The sequence below is a fragment of the Nomascus leucogenys genome, chromosome 15, assembly GCF_006542625.1.
Source record: "Nomascus leucogenys isolate Asia chromosome 15, Asia_NLE_v1, whole genome shotgun sequence".
In the NCBI taxonomy this organism is placed as follows: domain Eukaryota; kingdom Metazoa; phylum Chordata; class Mammalia; order Primates; family Hylobatidae; genus Nomascus; species Nomascus leucogenys.
The window spans coordinates 23,099,106-23,119,799 of NC_044395.1; the positions used below are offsets into that span (position 1 = coordinate 23,099,106).

At 45.6% G+C, this 20,694-nt stretch overlaps 1 protein-coding gene and 1 pseudogene across 2 annotated transcripts in view; one reads left to right on the plus strand and one right to left on the minus strand.

The window, feature by feature from the left end:
- Window positions 1-707: 707 nt before the first annotated feature.
- Window positions 708-1,399, minus strand: LOC100606695 (annotated as a pseudogene). The gene has a single exon (XR_179444.3). The product of XR_179444.3 is annotated as a 60S ribosomal protein L29 pseudogene (transcript).
- Window positions 1,400-15,918: 14,519 nt separating this feature from the next.
- PPP2R1B (protein phosphatase 2 scaffold subunit Abeta) overlaps window positions 15,919-20,694 on the plus strand; it is a 41,536-nt gene continuing 36,760 nt past the window's right edge. The window contains 3 exon segments of the mRNA XM_012495945.2: window positions 15,919-16,145; window positions 17,009-17,099; window positions 17,501-17,601. Coding sequence (XP_012351399.2) covers window positions 16,032-16,145; window positions 17,009-17,099; window positions 17,501-17,601 — 306 coding nt within the window. The 5' untranslated portion in view covers window positions 15,919-16,031.

Genomic DNA, 20,694 nt, shown 5'->3' on the forward strand with positions numbered 1-20,694 from the left:
GCTCCCTCAGCTTGCGGGGAGGTGTGGAAGGAGAGGCGCGGGCGGGAACTGGAGCTGCCCATGGCGCTTGCGGGCCAGCGCGAGTTCCGGGTGGGCGTGGGCTTGGCGGGCCCACACTCGGAGCGGCCAGCCGGCCCGCAAGCCCCGGGCAGTGAGGGGCTTAGCACCTGGGCCAGCAGCTGCTGTGCTCGATTTCTCACTGGGCCTTAACTGCCTCCCCACAGGGCAGGGCTGGGGACCTGCACTCGCCATGCCTGAGCCTCCCCCCGACCCGCCGTGGGCTCCTGCGCAGCCTGAGCCTCCCTGACGAGCGCCGCTCCTTGCTCCCCGGCGCCCAGTCCCATCGACTGCCCAAGGACTGAGGAGCACAGGCGCCCGGTGCGGGACTGGCAGGCAGCTCCACCTGCGGCCCGGGTGTGGGAGCCACTGGATGAAGCCAGCTGGGCTCCTGTGTCTGGTGGGGACTTGGAGAACCTTTATGTCTAGCTAAGCGATTGTAAATACACCAATCAGCACTCTGTATCTAGCTCAAGGTTTGTGAACCACACCAGTCAGCACCCTGTGTCTAGCTCAGGGTTTGTGAATACACCAGTCGGTACTCTGTATCTAGTTAGTCTGATGGGGACTTGGAGAACCTTTATGTCTAGCTAAGGGATTGTAAATACACCAATCAGCACTCTGTATCTACCTCAAAGTTTTTTTTTTTGTTCCTGCCTCAGGTTTATTTGTACAAATAGCACAGGAGGACCCCAGCCCCATGCAGATGGTAGCCCAGGGGTGGGGGTTGGGGGTCGCACCAGTCATTCTGTCCTCATGTTGGCAGAGATATCTACTCTGAAGCCTTTGTAGGGGCCTGGGCACCTTTGGGAGCCTGAGCTGGAACTGAAGCTGGAGCTGCAGCCTGGGCCTTGGTTTAATCCTTGGCCTTGGCCTTTGGCCGGCACAGCCTGAGCCCCTTGGCAATACAGGCACAAGCACACTTCCCAAGCTTGGGGTGGGCAATGTGGGCAAGTCAATCGAGCTTGCGGCTGACACCCTTTGGGATCTTCGGCTTAACCTCCTTGGGCTTTACCAGGGCCTTGATAGCCTCAGCACATGCACTCATGGCCTTGGCATTGTTGGCCTGCATCTTCTTTAGGCCCTTCTTGTTGTGCATCTTGGCAAAGTGCACGTTCCTCAGGAACTTGGGGTCCACCCCCTTAAGAGATTCGTATCTTTGTGATCAGGGTTTCTTGATACCATTTCTGTGCCATTTTCGGGACTGGTTGTGTGTGGTGTGGTTCTTGGACTTGGCCATGTCTGCACCTTAAGCCGCGGCTCCCAAAGCCCTAGCTCAAGGATTGTAAATGCACCAATCAGCACTCTGTGTCTAGCTCAGGGTTTGTAAATACACCAATTGACACTCTGTATCTAGCTAATCTAGTGGGGACATGGAGAACTTTTGTGTCTAGCTCAGGGATTGTAAATGCACCAATCAGCACCTTGTCAAAACGGACCAATCAGCTCTCTGTAAAACAGATCAATCGGCTCTCTGTAAAATGGACCAATCAGCAGGATGTGGGTGGGACCAGATAAGAGAATAAAAGCAGGCTGCTGGAGCCAGCAGTGGCAACCCACTGGGGTCCCCTTCCACGCTGTGGACGGTTCGTTCTTTTGCTCTTTGCAATAAATCTTGCTACTGCTCACTCTTTGGGTCCACACTGCCTTTGTGAGCTGTAACACTCACCGAGAAGGTCTGCAGCTTCACTCCTGAAGCCGGCGAGACCACGAACCCACCAGGAGGAGCGAACAACTCCAGACCCGCCGCCTTAAGAGCTGTAACACTCACCTCGAAAGTCTGCAGCTTCACTCCTGAGCCAGCGACCACGAACCCACCAGAAGGAAGAAACTCTGAACACATCTGAACATCAGAAGGAACAAACTCCAGACACACCACCTTTAAGAACTGTAACACTCACCGTGAGGGTCCGTGGCTTCATTCTTGAAGTCAGTGAGATCAAGAACCCACCAATGCTGGACACAATGTTAAGTAGCAAGGGATATTTTAAAACTGAAAGCTGTTTTGGTTCTCTTCAGCTGTGGATTCAGCATAGCCCTGACATTTAAACAAATGATTACCAACACGTGAGAAATATAATATGGGAAATTTAGATTAGGGATGTGAGATTATGGAATTGTAGCGACAAGGAAAGACTGGGAATTTCCAGTTGTAGGCTGGTAGAATAAATAGTCTTAACAATTGGGTTTAAATAACATTTTCCGTGAGTATGAGCTTTTTTTTTTTCCTTTTTTTCAGTGAATTATAAAATACTTTAGGTGGTAGGGCTTTTTGTTTGTTTTTGGTTTTGCCTCTGGTTTCTGAGCTTGTTCTGTCATTACATACCTAGAGATGAAAGTATGTAAGTTGGCTGGATGAGGGGGCTCACACCTGTAATCCCAACGCTTCTGGAGGCTGAGGTGGGAGGATCGTTTGAGGCCAGGAGTTTGAAATCAGCCTGGGCAATAAAGCTTGACCCTACTCCGCCTCTGTATTTTAAAAATATACATATATAATTAAAAGAAAGAAAAGTATATAAATGAGGCGACTTCTTGGTGGTCCCAACAGCCAAAAGATTGGGGGATTTATGACAAACTTCCTCTGACAAGTGTTTTTTTGCAGACCTTCAGCCATGGATTTCAGACATACTTGCCTTACAAGAGCTCTCTTGACCTTCACTCTTGCACAAACTGTATTTGGCAAGTGGTGCCCTTGGCCTTTGACTGATCATCTTAACTCAGGAATTGCAAGTTGCCAAATGAGAAGGGTGTGCGTTTTTGGTTGATTGGTTAGCTGCTTCAACAGCCTAGTACCCACTGCTGAAGAAGCTGTGACCTGTAAAGCAGCAGTTCTCCAATGGAGCTACACGAGACAGAACCTGGGGATCATTAAAAAATTTGCCACTATTGGCCGGCCGCAGTGGCTCACACCTGTAATCCCAACACTTTGGGAGGCCGTGGTAGGTGGATCACCTGAGGTTGGGAGTTCGAGACCAGCCTGACCAACATGGAGAAACCGTATCTCTATTAAAAATACAAAATTAGTCAGGCGTGGTGGCGCATGCCTGTAATCCCAACTACTCAGTAGGCTGAGGCAGGAGAATCGCTTGAACCCGGGAGGCGGAGGTTGCGGCAAACCAAGGTAGCGTCCTTGCACTCCAGCCTGGGCAACAAGAGCGAAACTCTGTCTCAAAAAAAAAAAAAAAAAAGTAAAGAAAAGAAAATTGCCACTATCTGGTTGACCACCCAGGAATTCTGAGTGTGTGGTCGAGGGTGGGCCCAGGCATCCATTATGTTTTTTTTAAACTCTCCAGGTGATCTAGCTAATAGGTAGCTAGAGTTGAACACCACTGCTCTGGATAAAGACTGAGAAACTAACAACCACACCAAAAAATCAAAGGTAATTAAACAGGCAAAATGTTTGGTGTCCTTTTCTAATTGTGACTCCTGGTTACCCAGGCCTTCATCTCGGCCTCTTTCCCACCACAGACCTATTTCTCTGTCTACTCCAGCCTGTCAAACCTCACCTGCCCTCTCTCCCATTCCCTCTGGGCCCTACTTTCTGGGAAACAATTAACTAATGATACTGAAGTACGCTAATGGATGTTAATAATTAACTGTAGTTCTCTTCCCATTGATCCTCTCATCTCAGTATACTGAATGACAACTCATCTGGAAAAAGAATGAATGACTTTAATTTTGGCAATTGCAGACCTATTTGGTGTCGTTTGATTGAATGATTGATCAGGCGGTAGAAGAGGGCTTGAGCAGGCCGACTTGCCCTTCAGGAATACTGCCTGGCCTTCAGATTCAACCTTATTGCTTGACACTACTTGGCCTACTCAGGTAAGGATCTATGGCTGCCTTGAGTAGAACAATGGGGAAAAGAAAGAGTGTGTGAGTATTAAGCCCTTCTACTCAATGCACTGGGGGAGCCTGCTTTGTTTGGCTTTAAAATATAATTAGCTGTGTTTATTTGACAGAAGCACAGTAAAGAGACCCTATTTTACCTTTGTTAGTCTGCTTCTGGTCTTTGCAGAGAGAGCTTCTCTTGAGCTGCTGCCACTGCCCTCAGACATGAGAGCAAAGGTTAATCTCATTTTGGGAGAAATGACGTGAAATGTGTTCACTCAACCAACAACAAGACACCATGTACCATTCAGGAGTTGGTCTCACCTCTTTCTTGTCTCCCTGTTACTATGTCTCTAAGCTTCCCTGGTATTTCCTATAATGTGCTCCCATTTTTTCCTTGCCAGTGAAATATTTGTGGAGGTATGTATAAAAGAAGGCTGTTTTTTCAGTGCTACATGTATAAAAAGAATGTTACGGATTCTTTAAAACTCACCCCTTTCCTTGCATCTTTTTTTTTTATATTTGTGTTCTCATAGTCTGTGATTACTGGAAATATTCCAGAAAACAGCACCAAAGTGTAAATTTATTGCCACGTTTTCTTGTTTTGTTTTTGTTTTACTCCCAAGTATCACTGTCTCTGACAGCTTAAGGCAACCTTGTCTGCCATGCTGTTATAAGGCTTCCCTAATGTCCAGCAGAGGGCATCCTATTCTCATTAAAATCTCAGAGCTCCTTTGCCTCCAGCAATTTAGTTCATGTCGGGTTTTGATGTAATTCTAGTGTAAGTTGAAATATCTTCATTGCATTTCTTTAGAATCTGTATTTCTGCATTGCACTCTTGTATTGCTATAATTGCAAAAATTTCCTGGAGAAAATTGTGTCCGTAACTAACCAAGGGGTGAATTGTCCATCACAACAGTGACTCCCTATTGGTTGAGGATTCTTAAGTCAATTCTCAGTTGATTTCAGTTCTGTTTGGCATGACTGTGATAGTGTTCATAGGTAACTTAAAAAGTGTTTAGTTGAGAGGAGGAAGCAGCTACTCTTAGGGGCAATTACCAGCCATCTGCCCATTTTCAGAGTTCCAAATATGAGCAAACCACATCACATACACAGTCCTCATTTTACCTCTGGTAATTTATTGATAGTGCCAAAAGCAACTCAAAAGATTTTTCAAAGTCCAGCGTTCTCTCCTTCAGATGCTAATTCGTTATCCATGGCACAGTAACTCAAGGGAAGGTAGAAGCATTTAGCAGGGCCTGAGCCCTGTAAAGTAAAAGGCCTTAGAATACCTTTACTCCTCATGCCTAGGCCATGGGTTGAAAAGCACACATTTACAGAAGGAAGTAGAATTTGCATTTTAAAAGTGTAGGGTAACCACCTAGACCAGATTTGGGTCTTGAGGAACGAACAAAGTCAGCTCTGCCAGATATAGAAGGGGATTCTGTTCTTCATGAGTGTAACGCCTGATACCCTCCTTTGAGCTCAATCTTAGAAATATATGGGACTGTACTGGCTTTGGGTTTAGGAGGGTATTTTGTTTGTTGGTTTGGTTTTTGTTTTGTTTTGTTTTTGTGTTTTGAGATGGAGTCTCGCTCTGTTGCCCAGGCTGGAGTGTGGTGGCATGATCTCGTCTCACCGCAACCTCCACCTCCTGGGTTCAAGCAATTCTCCTGCCTCAGCCTCCTGAGTAGCTGGGATTACAGGCGCGCCACCACGCCTGGCTAACTTTTGTATTTTTAGTGGAGACGGTGTTTCCCCATGTTGGCCAGGCTGGTCTCAAACTCCTGACCTCTGGTGATCTGCCCGCCTTAGCCTCCCAAAGTGCTGGGATTACAAGCATGAGCCACTGTGTCCAGCCTTGGTTTTTGTTTTTTTAATACACCCTCTAGATTTTCAGATTTGCTCTGTGGAGGAAGCATGAATAATAGCTAACACATATTAAACATTTACTATATGTCAAGATTTTTATTTTTATTATTTTTTTGTTATTTATTTATTTATTTTGCAGGGAGCTATGAGTGTGCCACTGCATTCCCCCCATGCTGGAGTGCAGTGGCACACTCAGCTCACTGCAGCCTCAAACTTCTGGGCCAAGTGATCCTCCCACCTAGGCTCCTGGGTGGCTGGGAAATGCAGGCGTGTGCCACCACCCCCCACTTACGTCAGGAATGCTTTAAGTTGCTTTTTTCTCACATAGTCATCACAACAACCTTATGAAGTCAATAACTATTATTAACCTCCTTTTATAGATGGGGAAACTGATGCTTGGAGATATTATTAAGTGTCTTGTCCAAGATCACCTAGGTAGAAAGTGGTAGACCTGCAATTCAAACCCAAGCGGTCTGACGACTGAGCTGCTCTTTTAACCATGACCTTATAGTCCCTATTTCATAACCTCTTTGAAGTCTACAGTCTTTTTTGGATGATATGTTGGGGGAACCTAGATGGAGTCAATAGGCAGAGATGAGAACAGGATGTAGTCAAAGTTGTTTCACTTTATAAAAAATAAGTTATTTATTTAGAGATGGGGTCTCACTGTGTTGCCCAGGCTGGCCTCAGACTCCCGGGCTTAAGTGATCCTCCCGCCTCAGCCTCCTGAATAGCTGGGACTACAGGCACTTGTTTCAGTTTTGTATCACCTTCTTAGTCCACTTCCAGTAACCACAGCCTGGAGAGTGTCCTAGTAGAACAGTGTGCAGCTGGTACATGCAGTGTTTGTAGGGGCTTTTCTAGAACACTGGGGGCCTCCAGCTAATTTTAACACATAGCTAAATCAGAGAAGGAGCTGATTTCCTGAAGTCCTAGAAGTTAGTGGAAATTCCGGTTTCTGATTACAGTCCCAGCTGGATTTCTGCCAAAATGTGACTTTCGTGTCCAGGGGATCTTGGCATTGGTCCCTTCTTACTCCTGTGACTTTTCTCCTACCAGTTCTGCTGAGCAGATCAGAAAAGGAAGTGGGGAAGAATACCATCTTCAGGGGAGACCAAGGGCAAAAGCTTTCAGGGGAACAGGAATATTTTAAGTCGGCCCTGCTGTTGCTAAATCAAACCTCTGTCTAGTTGGATCCTGGGGGCAGTGTTTCCAGCTGCTGAAAGCTACTACTTATGTTGGCCGGGTCTAGTACAAGACATGATGATAAGTGGCCGGACATGGTGGCTTATGCCTGTAATCCCAGCACTTTGAGAGGCTGAATGGAGAGGACTGCCTGAGCCCAGGAGTTCGAGACCAACCTGGGCAACATGGTGAGACCCTGTCTCTTTATTTTTTTTTCTTTAAAAAAAAGACATGGTGATAAGAGGCTTACAAAAATGAGAGAGAATAAAGAAATCTGGGCTCCACCCTGTGGATATAGCAGAGATAGACAGGGAATAGCTGGGCAGGAGTTACTTATCATACACATCTATGGATGCCACAGGAAAGACAGCCAGGGCCAGGCAGAGAGTACAGTCTGTAGCATGGTAAACCAAGAACTAAGAGGTTTGCTTGTTTCAATAGTTAATAATCTTCATGGTTCAAAATTCAAAAAGCCTAAATGCAATGTGGTATTCTGGAGTGAGTCCTGCAATAGAAAAAGGACATTAGTGGAAAAATGGGTGAAATTTAAGTAAAATCTGGAGTTTAGACAAAGTACAAATCGATATGCTGCACACTGAAAAATTTCCCTTCCATCTCTGTTCCCCAGGCACCCTGTTACCTTGCCATTAACAACCAGTTATTCATCACGTGTGTCCTTCTAGAGTTTTTTGTACATATACAAGCACATGTGTGTGCATTCTATTTTACACAAATGGTAAGATACTATGTACACTATTCCGGCCCTTGCCTTTTTTTTTTTTTTTTTTTTTTGGAGACAGAGTTTCACTCTTGTTGCCCAGGCTGGAGTGCAGTGGTATGATCTCAGCTCACTGCAATCTCTGCCTCCCGGGTTCGAGCAATTCTCCTGCCTCAGCCTCCCAAGTAGCTGGGATTACAGGCATGCGCCACCATGCCTGGCTAACTTTGTATTTTTAGTGGCGATGGGGTTTCTCCATGTTGGTCAGGCTGGTCCAAACTCCCGACCTCAGGTGATCTGCCTGCCTCGGCCTCCTAGAGTGCTGGAATGAGCCACGGTGCCTGGCCTCCTTGCTGCTTTTTTTTTTTTTTTAATAAGATATGGCTTGGTAGGGTGGCTTACGCCTGTAATCCCAGCACTTTGGGAGGCCGAGATGGGCTGATTGCTTGACAAGCCCAGGAGTTCAAGACCAGCCTGGGCAACGTGGCCAAACCCTGTCTCTACAAAAAAATACAAAAATTAGCCGGGCATGGTGACGTACACCTGTCATCCCAGCTACTTGGGAAGCTAAGGTGGGAGGATCACCTGAGCCCAGGAGATCGAGGCTGCAGTGAGCCGTGATCATGCTACCGCATTCCAGACTAGGTAACAGAATGAGACCCTGTCTCAAAAAAAAAAAAAACAAAAACAAAACATGATTTTCATATTAGCCATTTAGGAGCTATGCTTTTTCACTTAACACCGTAACAAAACATTTTTTTCCGAGTGGTATATAGGCCCCTGGCAAGATAATGGGGGTTCTGGCCTGAGAACATTAGAGCCCTTTAATAGTACTCAAAGGCCTAAGGCTTTTGAGAAAGGTCACTGTGCCTGTTTATCTTCAGGTTTTCCATAGCTTAAATCTACCCTTGTGACGCCCATAATCCCAGCACTTTGGGAGGCCGAGGCAGGTGGATCACCTGAGTTCAGGAGTTTGAGACCAGCCTGGCTAACGTGGTGAAACCCCGTCTCTACTAAAAATACAAAAATTAGCCGGGCATTGTGGCACATGCCTGTAGTCCCAGCTACTTGGGAGGCTGAGGCAGGAGAATCGCTTGAACCCGGGAGGTGGAAGTTGTAGTGAGCCGAGACTGCCCCATTGCACTACAGCCTGGGAAACAAAGCAAGACTCAGTCTCAGAAAAAAAAAAAAAAATCTACCATTGTGGCTAAAGGAGATATTAACTCTGACTGCTGTTCTTAGAGAACTGGGGCCTGTACACCTTGAACATAGGACTCCAGATGTACTCTCTTTTTTTTTTTTTTTTTTTTTTTTGAGAAGGAGTCTCGCTCTGTCGCCCAGGCTGGAGTGCAGTGGCGCAATCTCGGCTCACTGCAAGCTCCGCCTCCCGGGTTCACGCCATTCTCCTGCCTCAGCCTCTCCGAGTAGCTGGGACTACAGGCGCCCGCCACCACGCCCGGCTAATTTTTTTGTATTTTTAGTAGAGACGAGGTTTCACCGTGGTCTTGATCTCCTGACCTTGTGATCCGCCCGCCTCGGCCTCCCAAAGTGCTGGGATTACAAGCGTGAGCCACCGCGCCCGGCCAGATGTACTCTCTTGTGTTTGGCATGGGCATCAGATTCAGTGAGCCCTTGGTGATAAATAACACAACTTCTGTATTTTTTTTTTTTTTAGTAGAGATGGAGTTTCACTGTATTAGCCAGGATGGTCTCGATCTCCTGACCTCCTGATCCACCTGCCTCGGCCTCCCAGAGTGCTGGGATGACAGGCATGAGCCACCGCGCCCGGCCTAAATAACACAACTTCTAACATCTGCATGGTGCTTTCCACTAAAAAAGCACCTTTCATCATGACTCTCACTCCTCACAAGTCTGAGAGGTAAAAGCTCTATTTTACTGATGAAAAAAATCTTCTAGAACAGGTATTCTGACTCTAAATCATGTACTCCTTTCATTCTTTCATGTGGGTCCTTCCTGTTGCCAAAGTTCAATTGGAATATTTTCCTATTTGCTCCCACTTCCTCAGTAGATAAAAACTGTTAATGGATAGTATTTGAGTGCTTTCTCTTGCCAAGTACTACCTATGCATTTTATATGAATTAGTTAATCTTTTTAACAACCACATGAGGTAAGCTCAACAGCCTCACCGTATAAATGTAGAAACCAAGATTCAGAGAGGATAGGTTATTTGCCCAAAGTCACACAGCTAGTAATTGGTAGAGGTGGGATTTCAACCTACATCTTCCTGACTCCAGAGTATACTCTCCTAATCATTGTATGTACTATTGTGAAAGGTAACTGAGTGTCCTCTTTCTTTTTCTTTTTTCTTGCTCTGTTGCCCAGGCTGGAGTGCGGTGGTGCCGTCACTGCTAACTGCAGCCTCTGCCTCCCAGGCTCAAGTGATTCTCCCACCTCAGCCTCCCAAATAGCTGGTACTACAGTCAGGCACCACTGTGCCCAGCTAATTTTTGTATTTTTTGTAGAGATGAGGTTTTACCATGTTGCCTAGGCTGGTCTCAAACTCCCAAGCTCCAGAGATCTGCTCACCTGGACTTCCCAAAGTGCTGGGATTACAGGCGTGAGCCACCTCACCACCTTGCCCGGCTGTCCTATTTCTTTGATTTGCTCTTCCCAAGAATTCAAGCAAAGTTTGCCTTGGAAATCCAATACCTTTGTTATATGTGGTGATGAGCTGTGGAATGGAGGTAGGAGATGGAGGAGGGAGTAGCAATAATCCCTGATTATGAGTTCTGCACCTGCTTCTGATTTATTGGGACATCAGGTAAAGTCCCTTTCTCTTTGTTGGGGTATTCCCACCCATAAAAATGGGATTAAAAATTTGCCATGAAGAAAACACAGAAGAAAAAGAAGGCTAAAATATTGAGCTGAAATTGAAGGGAAAATATTTGAGTTCCACAGAATGGTGACATACTTTGCATGAATACAAATTTAAAATATCATTAATGCTATGGTGATAATCACTACTTTGCGATGAATTAAGTACAGCCCTTGGAATCAGTTTACCAGGGTCATCTTGCCACATGAAGACAGTTGGAAAATGCCTCCGTGTGCCTCAGGTTTCCCACCCGTGTCATCCACCACTCCCTTGATGTCCCTTTCAGGGGGACAACAGTCTGAATCTGCCCTGAGACACTTACAGGTCTCCTGCACTTGGCCTTCTCACACAGTGGGGCGACTGTGGAGCAGATTAGCATTTGAATGAGAACCTATTTGTAAAGCTCTTTGGCTGTGAGGGAGAGGCAAGCTTAGTAAACTTGAGGCAAGGGGCCAGAGAAGATGACAGTGATGTCACTTCGATCCTCATGACTGACACTTTTCTTTTTCCCAGTGGCGCTATCTCGGCTCACCACAACCTCTGCCTCCTGGGTTCAAGCGATTCTCCTGCCTCAGCCTCCTGAGTAGCTGGGATTACAGGCTTGCGCCACCACACCCGGCTAATTTTTGCATTTTTAGTAGAGACAGGGTTTCACCATGTTGGCCAGGCTGGCCTCAAACTCCTGACCTCAGGTGATCCACCCTCCTCGGCCTCCCACAGTGCTGGGAGTACGGGCATAAGCCACCACACCGGGCCGATGACTGATGCTTTTCTGATGTGACTTTGAGAGCTGTTAACGTGAACGAGAGTTGATGGCCGTCGATCCCATCTGCCTATACTTCCTATATTCTTGATGCTTTGTCTTATAGGAACCGGGCGAATTTAACTCAGTCTTCCTTTGATTCACACTGGATGAGTGAACTGCATGTGGGTGTCAGAACTCAGTGCTTTTGTACTGAGGATGTCACCTTGTTACCTGAGGGCTGCCTTAAATCCTCAACCTAACCTCAGCTGTTGCCTCTGGCATTCACTGGTTATTAGTTTCTTGTGGGGTGTGTGTGGGAAGTGGAGAGGAGACCTGAGGGAGGAATAGAGAGAGGATAGTCCTTGGCTAACTTCCAGAAGTCCAGCAAGAGAGGGACAATCCTTTTTATTTATTTATTTTTTAGAGACAGGGTCTGGCTCTATTGCCAGGCTGGAATGTAGTGATGTGATCATAGCTCACTGTAGCCTCGAACTCCTGGGCTCAAGTGATCATCTCACCTCAGCCTCCTAAGCAGCTGGGCCTACAGGTGTGCCAGCAGACTCTGCTATTTTCTTTCTTTTTTTTTTTTTTTTTTTTTTTCTGGTAGAGACAGGGTCTTGCTACGTTGCTTAGGCTGTGGGACCATCTTTTGAATCTGGCAAAACCCACAGCCTATAGATTCAGATTTGCTTATTGATAAGTCATTTGATTTCTTCTGGACACAGGTGGCCTCCAAAGACTTTCAGACTCTACCTGAGCAGATGCTTGTTTATTGACATGGAAATTGTTTTTCCAGATGAACTTTTAATATCAATGGTTTTCAAGTATCAATGCTCATTAGAATCACCAGTGGACACTGTAAACCATCTGGCCCCATTCTTAAGGACTCTAATTCAGTAGGTCTGGGTTGGAGGCCAGAAATCTGCATTTTTAACAGGCATCTTAAGTGATTCAGACGGTCAGCCTTAGAATTTGGCCCCGGTTTTGAACTAGCCTTTTTTTCTGCTTCAGTCTGTTTTAATCACCTTCATTGAAGGATTTATTAGCATCTCCATGTTTATTACCTGTTTAATTCTCATAGCATCACAGCAACTCAAGCGGGAACAAGAGGTGGTTAGCTCCATTTTATGGGGTGTAAGGGGGTGGAAGGTGGGATTGAGGTACTGGGAGAGGTAGGTCATGATGAGTCAGAGACAGAGACGGGAACTGAAGTCCAAAATTGATGACTGTCAAACCAGGCAATTTTCTGGGGCCTATTTTCTCAGCTTGTGATTTTATATTTAATCATAGTTATTCCTTGAATCTCCAGTTCATTGTACTTGGGTAAGCAAAGCATATCTGTATTTTAAACAAAGTAGTTTAGCATCAAGGTGCCAGTTTTTGTTAGCATATTAAGGCTCTCTTAAGCTTGAATTAATATGGAAAATAGCATTATGGAACTGACTTAATCTGCTTCTCTCTGTGCATGCTTCCTTTATTATTTCTGAAGACTTTTTTTTTTTTGAGACAGCGTCTCACTCTGTCACCCAGGCTGGAGTGCAGTGGCAGTCACAGCTCACTGCAGCCTCAACCTCCCAGGCTCAAGTGATCCTCCTGCCTCAGCCTCCCGAATAGCTGAAACTAGGCATGCATTACAGGCCCAGCTAATTTTTGTGTTTTATTTGTAGGAATGGGGGGGATCTCACTATGTTGCTAGGACTGGTCTTGAACTCCTGGACTTAAGCAATCCTCCTATCTTGGCCTCCCAAAGTGCTGGGATTACAGGTGTGAGCCACTGCACCTGGCCAAGACTTTTTTTTTTTTTTTTTTTGAGAGACAGTTTCTTGCTTTCTCACCCAGGGTGGAGTGCAGTGGCGTGACCTCAGCTCATTGCAGCCTCAACCTCATGTGCTCAAGTGATCCTCCCACCTCAGCCTCCTGAGTAGCTGGGACTATAGGTGCACACCACCATGTCCTGCTATTTTTTTTTTTTTTTTTTTTTTTTTTAGAGATGGGGTTTTGCTATGTTGCCCATGGCTGGTCTTGAACCCCTGAGCTCAAGTGATCCATCATGTGTACCACTGCCCCAGGTGAATTTTTCACATAAAGTATAAGAAAACAGATTTCTCCTCTCAGTGCCTACAGGAATCCCCTCTGGTAAAGTACTAAGTTAAAAAAACCTCTTAGCCCTCTGTCTCTCCAAGTTGGGTAGTATTAAATATATGAATCCATTTTTAGCCTGGGCAGTATGGTGAGACTCTGTCTCCACTCACACACACACACACACACACACACACACACACACACACACGAAGCTGGATGTGGTGGCACATGCCTATAGTCCTAACTACTCACGAGGCTGAGGCTGGAGGATTGCTTGAGTCCAGGAGTTTAAGGTTACAGTGAGCTATGATTGTGCCACTGCACTCCAGCCTGGGAAACGCAGCAAGACCCTGTTTCTTAAAAACACACACACAACAATAATTTTTTAAAATCCTGAAAACTCTCAGTTAAATCATTATTGTTATTATTATTTTAGAGATGGGGGTCTTGCTGTATTGTCCAGGGTGGTCATGAACCCCTAGACTCAAGTGATCCTCCCACCTCAGCCTCCCAAGTAACTGGGAGGACAGGCACGCATTACCATGTTTAGCTAAATTGTTTTTATTATGCTGTGGTTATTTAAATTTACAAATATAAAGTAGGAAATAATGTGCTTTTATTTCTAGTTCTTATACAGCTAAAAAAACCACAACAAATTTACAAATTAAATACAAATGAAACCACAAAATGAATACTATTCAATTAAAAATATTATAGTAATTTAACATGACAAATGATGTACTTTGCTAAAACTATCATCCCTCGTATTGTTACTATGGTGTTACCTGCTATAGCTCAGCTTCTTTTGTGTTCAACATGCCTATGCCACCAAGTGACTCCTGATATCTTAATTTTCTCACCATTTTTCTCTGTTACAACTACCAAATAGTGCAATCTCGTGACGTATTTGGCTTTCATTTTGTGCATGAAAGTATCATTCTCATTTTAAAACCACCTCTGTTCTTTTATCATTATCCCAGAACGGTAAAAGCAGCACTAAAACACACATGTAAATGTAGGTGCTGAAATTGTGTGGCAATACTGGGTTGTAAGGTGGTCACCCAAATAATTCGGAATATGCTTATGCAAATCTAAAAAATATGAAAATGAAAATAAAATTAAAACCCTAGAGAATACATTCACAGACATAATTTGAGAAAAACTGTTCAGATCTGCTGGTTCCCAAACTTTCATTACTATCAAAGGCTCTATCTATTGTGCTTACTTCCAAGAACCCCATTTATTTATTTATTTATATATTTATGTATTCATTCATTCAAAGGCTCTATTGTGCTTACTTGCAAGAACCCTATTTATTTATTTATTTATTTTTGAGACGGGGTCTCACTCTGCCACCCAGATTGGAGTACAGTGGTGCGATCCTGGCTCACTGCAACCTCTGCCTCCCGGGCCCAAGCGATTCTCATGTCAGCCTCCTGAGTAGCTGGGACTACAGGCTCCCGTCACCAGCCCAGCTAATTTTTGTACTTTTTAGTAGAGACGGGGTTTCACCAAGTTGGCCAGGCTGGTCTCGAACTCCTGGCCTCAAGTGATCCGCCCGCCTTGGCCTCAGAACCCCATGTTTTAAAAAAGTTTGTCTCCTACACTGCATTTATAGTTTTATTAATCAGGCACATAGAATTACCATTTCGGAGCTTGTGATCACCATATGTAGTTATCACTCCAAGCTGCTTAAATTCCAGTCTAAAACAAACAAAACATTCTAATTATTCTGTGCTACCCTGACAAGGGTTTAAGTGAAACCTTTCCATTCAGGTTTGTAAGAACGAGCTCCCATGCCTCCACCTCTTCCCCTTGCTGCCTCTGAGGACTCTTGGAGGTCTAGAGAGGCCAGTTTGGGTTTTCTTGCTCAAGCAAAGTAGCCACCCCACCCGATTTGGAAGGATTAAAGCTTGTCCTAGTTTTGCTTCATTGTTGTACTTCTAGCATGCTAAAGAGCTAAAAAATGGGAGGAAGAAAATACAACAGAAGGCACCATTCCAGTACCAAACTGAAAAGAAACACAAAAACAAGAGAGCAGCATGTTTTTAACAGCTTGCGTGGAAAAAATATTGACTGGGGAGTTTGGACAGCACTGTTCATTTTCTCTCACCGCCCGCGTTATTTGTCTTACGGAGCAGGAGCCAGATACCATTCTGGAGAACGGGCCGAGGGAAGAGGTGGAGGAAAGGTTTTGTGGAAGCTTGAGGCTGAGCGGAGAAATTAGGGCTGGAGATCCAGTGGCTCAGGGCCAGGAAGAAGTCAGGGGAGGTGCTAAAGCCTTTTTCCTCCTGGCCTCGGGCACTCTCTTTGGTCCGCCTGAGTCTTAAGAGGGCACAGTGCAGATCACTCAGGTAGGTCCCTGGCTCCTTCAGACTACAACGAGCCGGATGAATCCCTGTCCCTGTTTCTTTCGGCTGGGGAAAGGACGCAGGGGTTCCATTCACTTTCTCAGCCCAGCCGTCTTCTTGAGTTCAGACCTACAACTCCTGCAGTGGGGGTCGGAAGGGAGCCTTAATCATCGGGACAGAAACTCAGCTCCCCAACCTCGGCTAAACCCACGTGGCGGCCTTAGTCCCTACTGCCTGGGCGCGGGGCGGGGCCTGGGCGCGGGGCGGGGCCTGGGCGCGGGGCGGGGCCTGGGCGCGGGGCGGGGCCTGGGCGCGGGGCGGGAGGCGGTGACCAGCAGGAGTAGGAGAAAGAACATGGCGGGCGCATCGGGGCTCGGGACCGGCCCAGGAGCAGCCGGGGGAGACGGAGATGATTCGCTCTACCCAATCGCGGTTTTAATCGACGAGCTCCGCAATGAAGACGTGCAGGTACTGGACTGAGGCCGGGGAGCACAGGCGACACCGGCTGGTCGCGTGGTAGAGAAGGGGGAAGGCCCGCGCCACGGTGGGGGTGGCCGGGGTACTGAATGAGCCGGGCTCGTAACAGAAACTTGAAGGGGAGGCGGGGAAAGCTCCGCGAGGGGCTGTGGTGACACGCCCCTACCTTCCCGGGGACCTCTCCAGTACCCCTGCTTCGGGCCCCCTGAGGCGTCCGCCCGGAGCCTTGCCCTTCCAGAGCGGTTGTCGGGGAACCCGCTTCCCGCCTGGGCGCCCCATCCGGGCCGTGAGGTGGCCGCGCCTCGTAGGCAGGGAAGCAGGAGAAGCGCGGTGCCGGGCCGAGACGGGGCTGGAGCGGCTGAGGGGCGCAGGATGCCCAGAAGCCCTTTGAAGTGCCTCAGAATCCCTTCATCTCGGCTTGGAACTGGCTCGGCTTGTTGGGTAGAAAGCGGGGGTGGGATGGCCGATTAACCTGGACGAGTCGTTGTATCCACTCTGCGGGAACTTTTCTTTGAAACCACAGGTGTTGTATTCAACCGTTTCACCTGCTTCACCACTGCCAAAGTGCTCCCTTTTTAAAATTATCTTACTTCCTAGGTGTTGTATTGTCTTTCATTCATTTCTCTTCCGGTCTCTTCTGAGTGTTTCTCTTAGGAAATCTTCCGCGGCTAGTGAGGCCGAGTTACACTTCTTTTTGGAAGTCCCTATGAGGTTCCTTAACAGTAAAATCTAAATGAAAGGTTATCTTCATTCTTACCCCTGTGTCATTATTTCACCTGTTAGCACCTTTTGTCTTTTGATCTAAATTCAACCGTTTCTTTACATTGTTCTTCTTTTTACTTTCTTTTCTGAAGCTCCGACTCAACAGTATTAAGAAGTTATCAACAATTGCCCTAGCACTTGGAGTAGAAAGGACGCGAAGTGAATTGTTGCCATTCCTTACAGGTATGTGAATCTTTGTTTAAAGAAAGGCAGGGACATTCCATTTTCCAGTAGCTTTCAACACTGACTTTTTTAGAGTTTGTTACCCACATTAAAATGAGCCAGGTGTTTTTTGTGCAAAAGAAACAGAACGGAGTATATTGTCAGTTGTGGCTAGATATAGTCAAACATCAACCATTTAGCTATTGGGAAAGTAAATGATACGGGAGTATGAATTTCTAATTCGTTGTGCACAACAGATCCAGGAAGACGGTTGATTGAGGAGAAGGAAGAAAATGTTAGGATTTTGACTGGGTCACCTTACTGGTTGCATAGTGAATCTGTTCCTAGTTTTGTGTCAGCGTCCAGCTGTGGGAGAGCTATCCATATCCATGTTGATGAGTCCCTGTTGTTGTCACTTCCAGATACAATTTATGATGAAGATGAGGTACTATTAGCTCTTGCTGAGCAGCTGGGAAATTTCACTGGCCTAGTGGGAGGTCCTGACTTTGCCCACTGTCTGCTGGTGAGTATTTATAAGCTGCCGACCCTCCTACAACTTTTGCAGTATAAATGATACATTGTTTGGTGATAGACGCACTGCAGCATTTTTTATGCAGATCTTTTTATGGGCAGATAGTCATAATGTTAGTCATTGAGAGAATAAATACTGTAGGCACTTTGGACTCAACCCCTTCTTTTTTTTTCTGTAAATAAGAGAACTTCGTCCTTCTTTTCTGCATCTGTAGACTTATTAGTTTAGATGTAGGGAGAAAAAGGGTTTGATTGTTTTTATGGTTCCCCCGCGCAATGTTAGAAGTCTTAATTCTCACCTAGCAGTATTTTGTCTTTGTCAGTTTAACTTTTGCTTCTGACTTTGTGAATTTGATGAATTTAGTTCAATTTAATTGACATTTATTGAGAGTCTACTTTATCAGACACATCATAGTTTACAATGTTAATGTTGAAAAAGACCAATGTGAGGGGGCTTGGTGGCACAAGCCTGTAGTACCAGCTACTCAGGAGGCTGAGATCGGAGGATCACTTGAGCCCAGGAGTTTGAATCCAGCCTGGGTAACATAGTGAGACCCCCATCTCTTAAAAAAAAAAATGACCACCAAAATGAATCGAATAAGGTTCCTGCCTTTATGTGTCAGCAAATAATTACTGTGCAGTCTTAAATGGAAAGATATAAGTACCCACAAAATACCCATGTAATAGAGGGGAGAAAGGGATTCACTCAGGGTGATCAGGGAAGACCTTGGGAGATGATGTCTGAACTAGGTTTTAAAGGATGACCAGGAATTCAACAGTTGGACAAGGTAGGGGTGTACGTGTCAGAGCTTTCAATACTGGGTATGTAATACTGATTCTTGTGATTTGTATCTCTAGTTCTGACTTTTCCATGGAACTCCTGAGGTAGATTGATTAATAGATAAGTATGAATATATATATATATAGAGAGAGAGATTTTTTTCTGTCTATGTATATAGGCCTATGCTTTTTTCTACTTGTATGTCAAACAGGTATTTCAAACTTAACATACCCAAAACAAAACTTAGCTTTATCCCCCAAATACACCTCTCATTTAGTTGTTCCACTTCAGTAAATGTTATCACTGTCTTTCCATTTGCACAAGCCAAAACCTCGAATATATTCTTGAATCCTCTTTCGCTTGTTCCCCACATCTAATCCATTAGTAATTCCTATAGAGTCTACGTATATTTCAAGTAAGTCCACTTTCTTCCATCCCTCCTATTACTAGCCTAGTCCCGACCATCATCTTTCTCTAGATTGCTGTAGTAGCTTCCTAACAATGCTTTCCACTCTTGCCTCTCACCCGACCCTTACAGTTCACATCACCCAGCAGATGGCTCACTCTTCTGCCATAGCTCTTAGAAAATCCAAATTCTGTACCTTAGTTTGCAAGGCTTTTTATGACCCGCCTCTGTAGGATTATCATATGCCCAGTGGTACTGCTTGAGAAGAGGTCACAGTAGGCAGGGAACAGACTGCAAAAGGCCTTGATAACCTCTTCCATTCACATTGGTCATCTTTCTGTTTTTTGAACTAACCAAGCTCATTATTCCCTTAGGACTTTTGCCCTAGGTCTTCCCTCTAATGAAAAGCTCTTTCAAGCTTTCTGTGGCTGGCTCCTTGTCATTCAGGGATCAACTTCAGTGCATCTCCTCAGGGAGGTTTTCCCCAACCACTCAACTTAAAATAGCCTTCCGGTCATCCCTTACCACATTATCCTACTCCGTTTTTCTATAGAGTACTCATCACCATCTACTTCTTTTCTTGATTGATTGTGGTCTTACTCCATTAGAATGTAAATGCCACTAGAGTGAGGAACCTTGTCTGCTTTGTTTCTTCTGTGTCCTCAAAGCTAGAATACACCAATAATCATGTATTGAAAAAATGAGTTTCAGAGGCTTGGAAGCATGAAACAGGCTGGGTTCCAAACTGCTGGAGTGTGGCTGGGTGTGGTGGCTCACACCTGTAATCCTTGCCTTGGGAGGCCAAAGCAGCAGGAGGATTGCTTGAGGCCAGGAGTTCAAGACCAGCCTGGGCAACATAGTGAGACCCCAACTCTTAAAAAATAGCTGGGCATGGTGTCATTTGTCTGAGTCCTAGCTACTCGGGAGGCTGAGGCAGAAGGATGAGGAGTCTGAGGCCTCACTGAGCCATGATTGTGCCACTGCACTTCAGCCTGGGCAACAGAGCAAGACCCTATCTCTTAAAAAAAAAAAAAAAAGAACTGCTGGAAGTGTTGAGGCTGGGTAGGCAGAGTGTCATCAAGGGCCAGGCAGAGTTCAAATCAAGAGACCACTCATAAGCAATTCTCAGGAGCATGGCCTCATCCTGTAGTAATGATAGCTATTATCCAGTGGTAGTGCATGAGAGGGGGTTGCAGTAGGCAGGGGACAGATCATGAAATGCCTTGGCAAGTGAGAAACAGTATCTTTTCAATGGGTTTCTGAAATACCTTCTAGGAAAGCTGAATACTGTCTACCTGTGTGTATCAAACAATTTATAAAATATATTATTAGACACACTTCTTTTCTTTAACTCATTATGCTTCTGTTTCACTCTTGGTTAGTTCTATATGTGGGTTTTATGCTTTAAAATCTGTAGCTCATGGCATGTGTAGAATCTACCTGGACTACACGCAAACTCAGTAAGACAGAGATTCAGAGATCCAGCCTGTTTCCACGTTTTACTAGGCCATGCCATATTGAGTTACTGCTCTTAATCCAGACCATCCACCCCGTTTGGCTTCTTTTATTTCTAAAGCTGTAAGCAAGGTGTCTTACCATCTCTGTACTTTACTTTTTTTTTTTTTTTTTTTTTTTGAGACAAGAGTCTCACTCTGTCACCCAGGCTCAAGTGCAGTGGCACAATCTTGGCTCACTGCAACCTCTGCCTCCCGGGTTCAAGCGATTCTCATGCCGCAGCCTCCTGAGTAAGCTGGGTTTACAGGCGTGTGCCACCATGTCTGGCTAATTTTTGTATTTTTTGGTAGAGACAGGGTTCCACCATGTTGGCCAGGCTGGTCTCGAGCTCCTGACCTCAAGTGATCTGCCCACCTCAGCCTCCCAAGGGCTGGGATTACAGA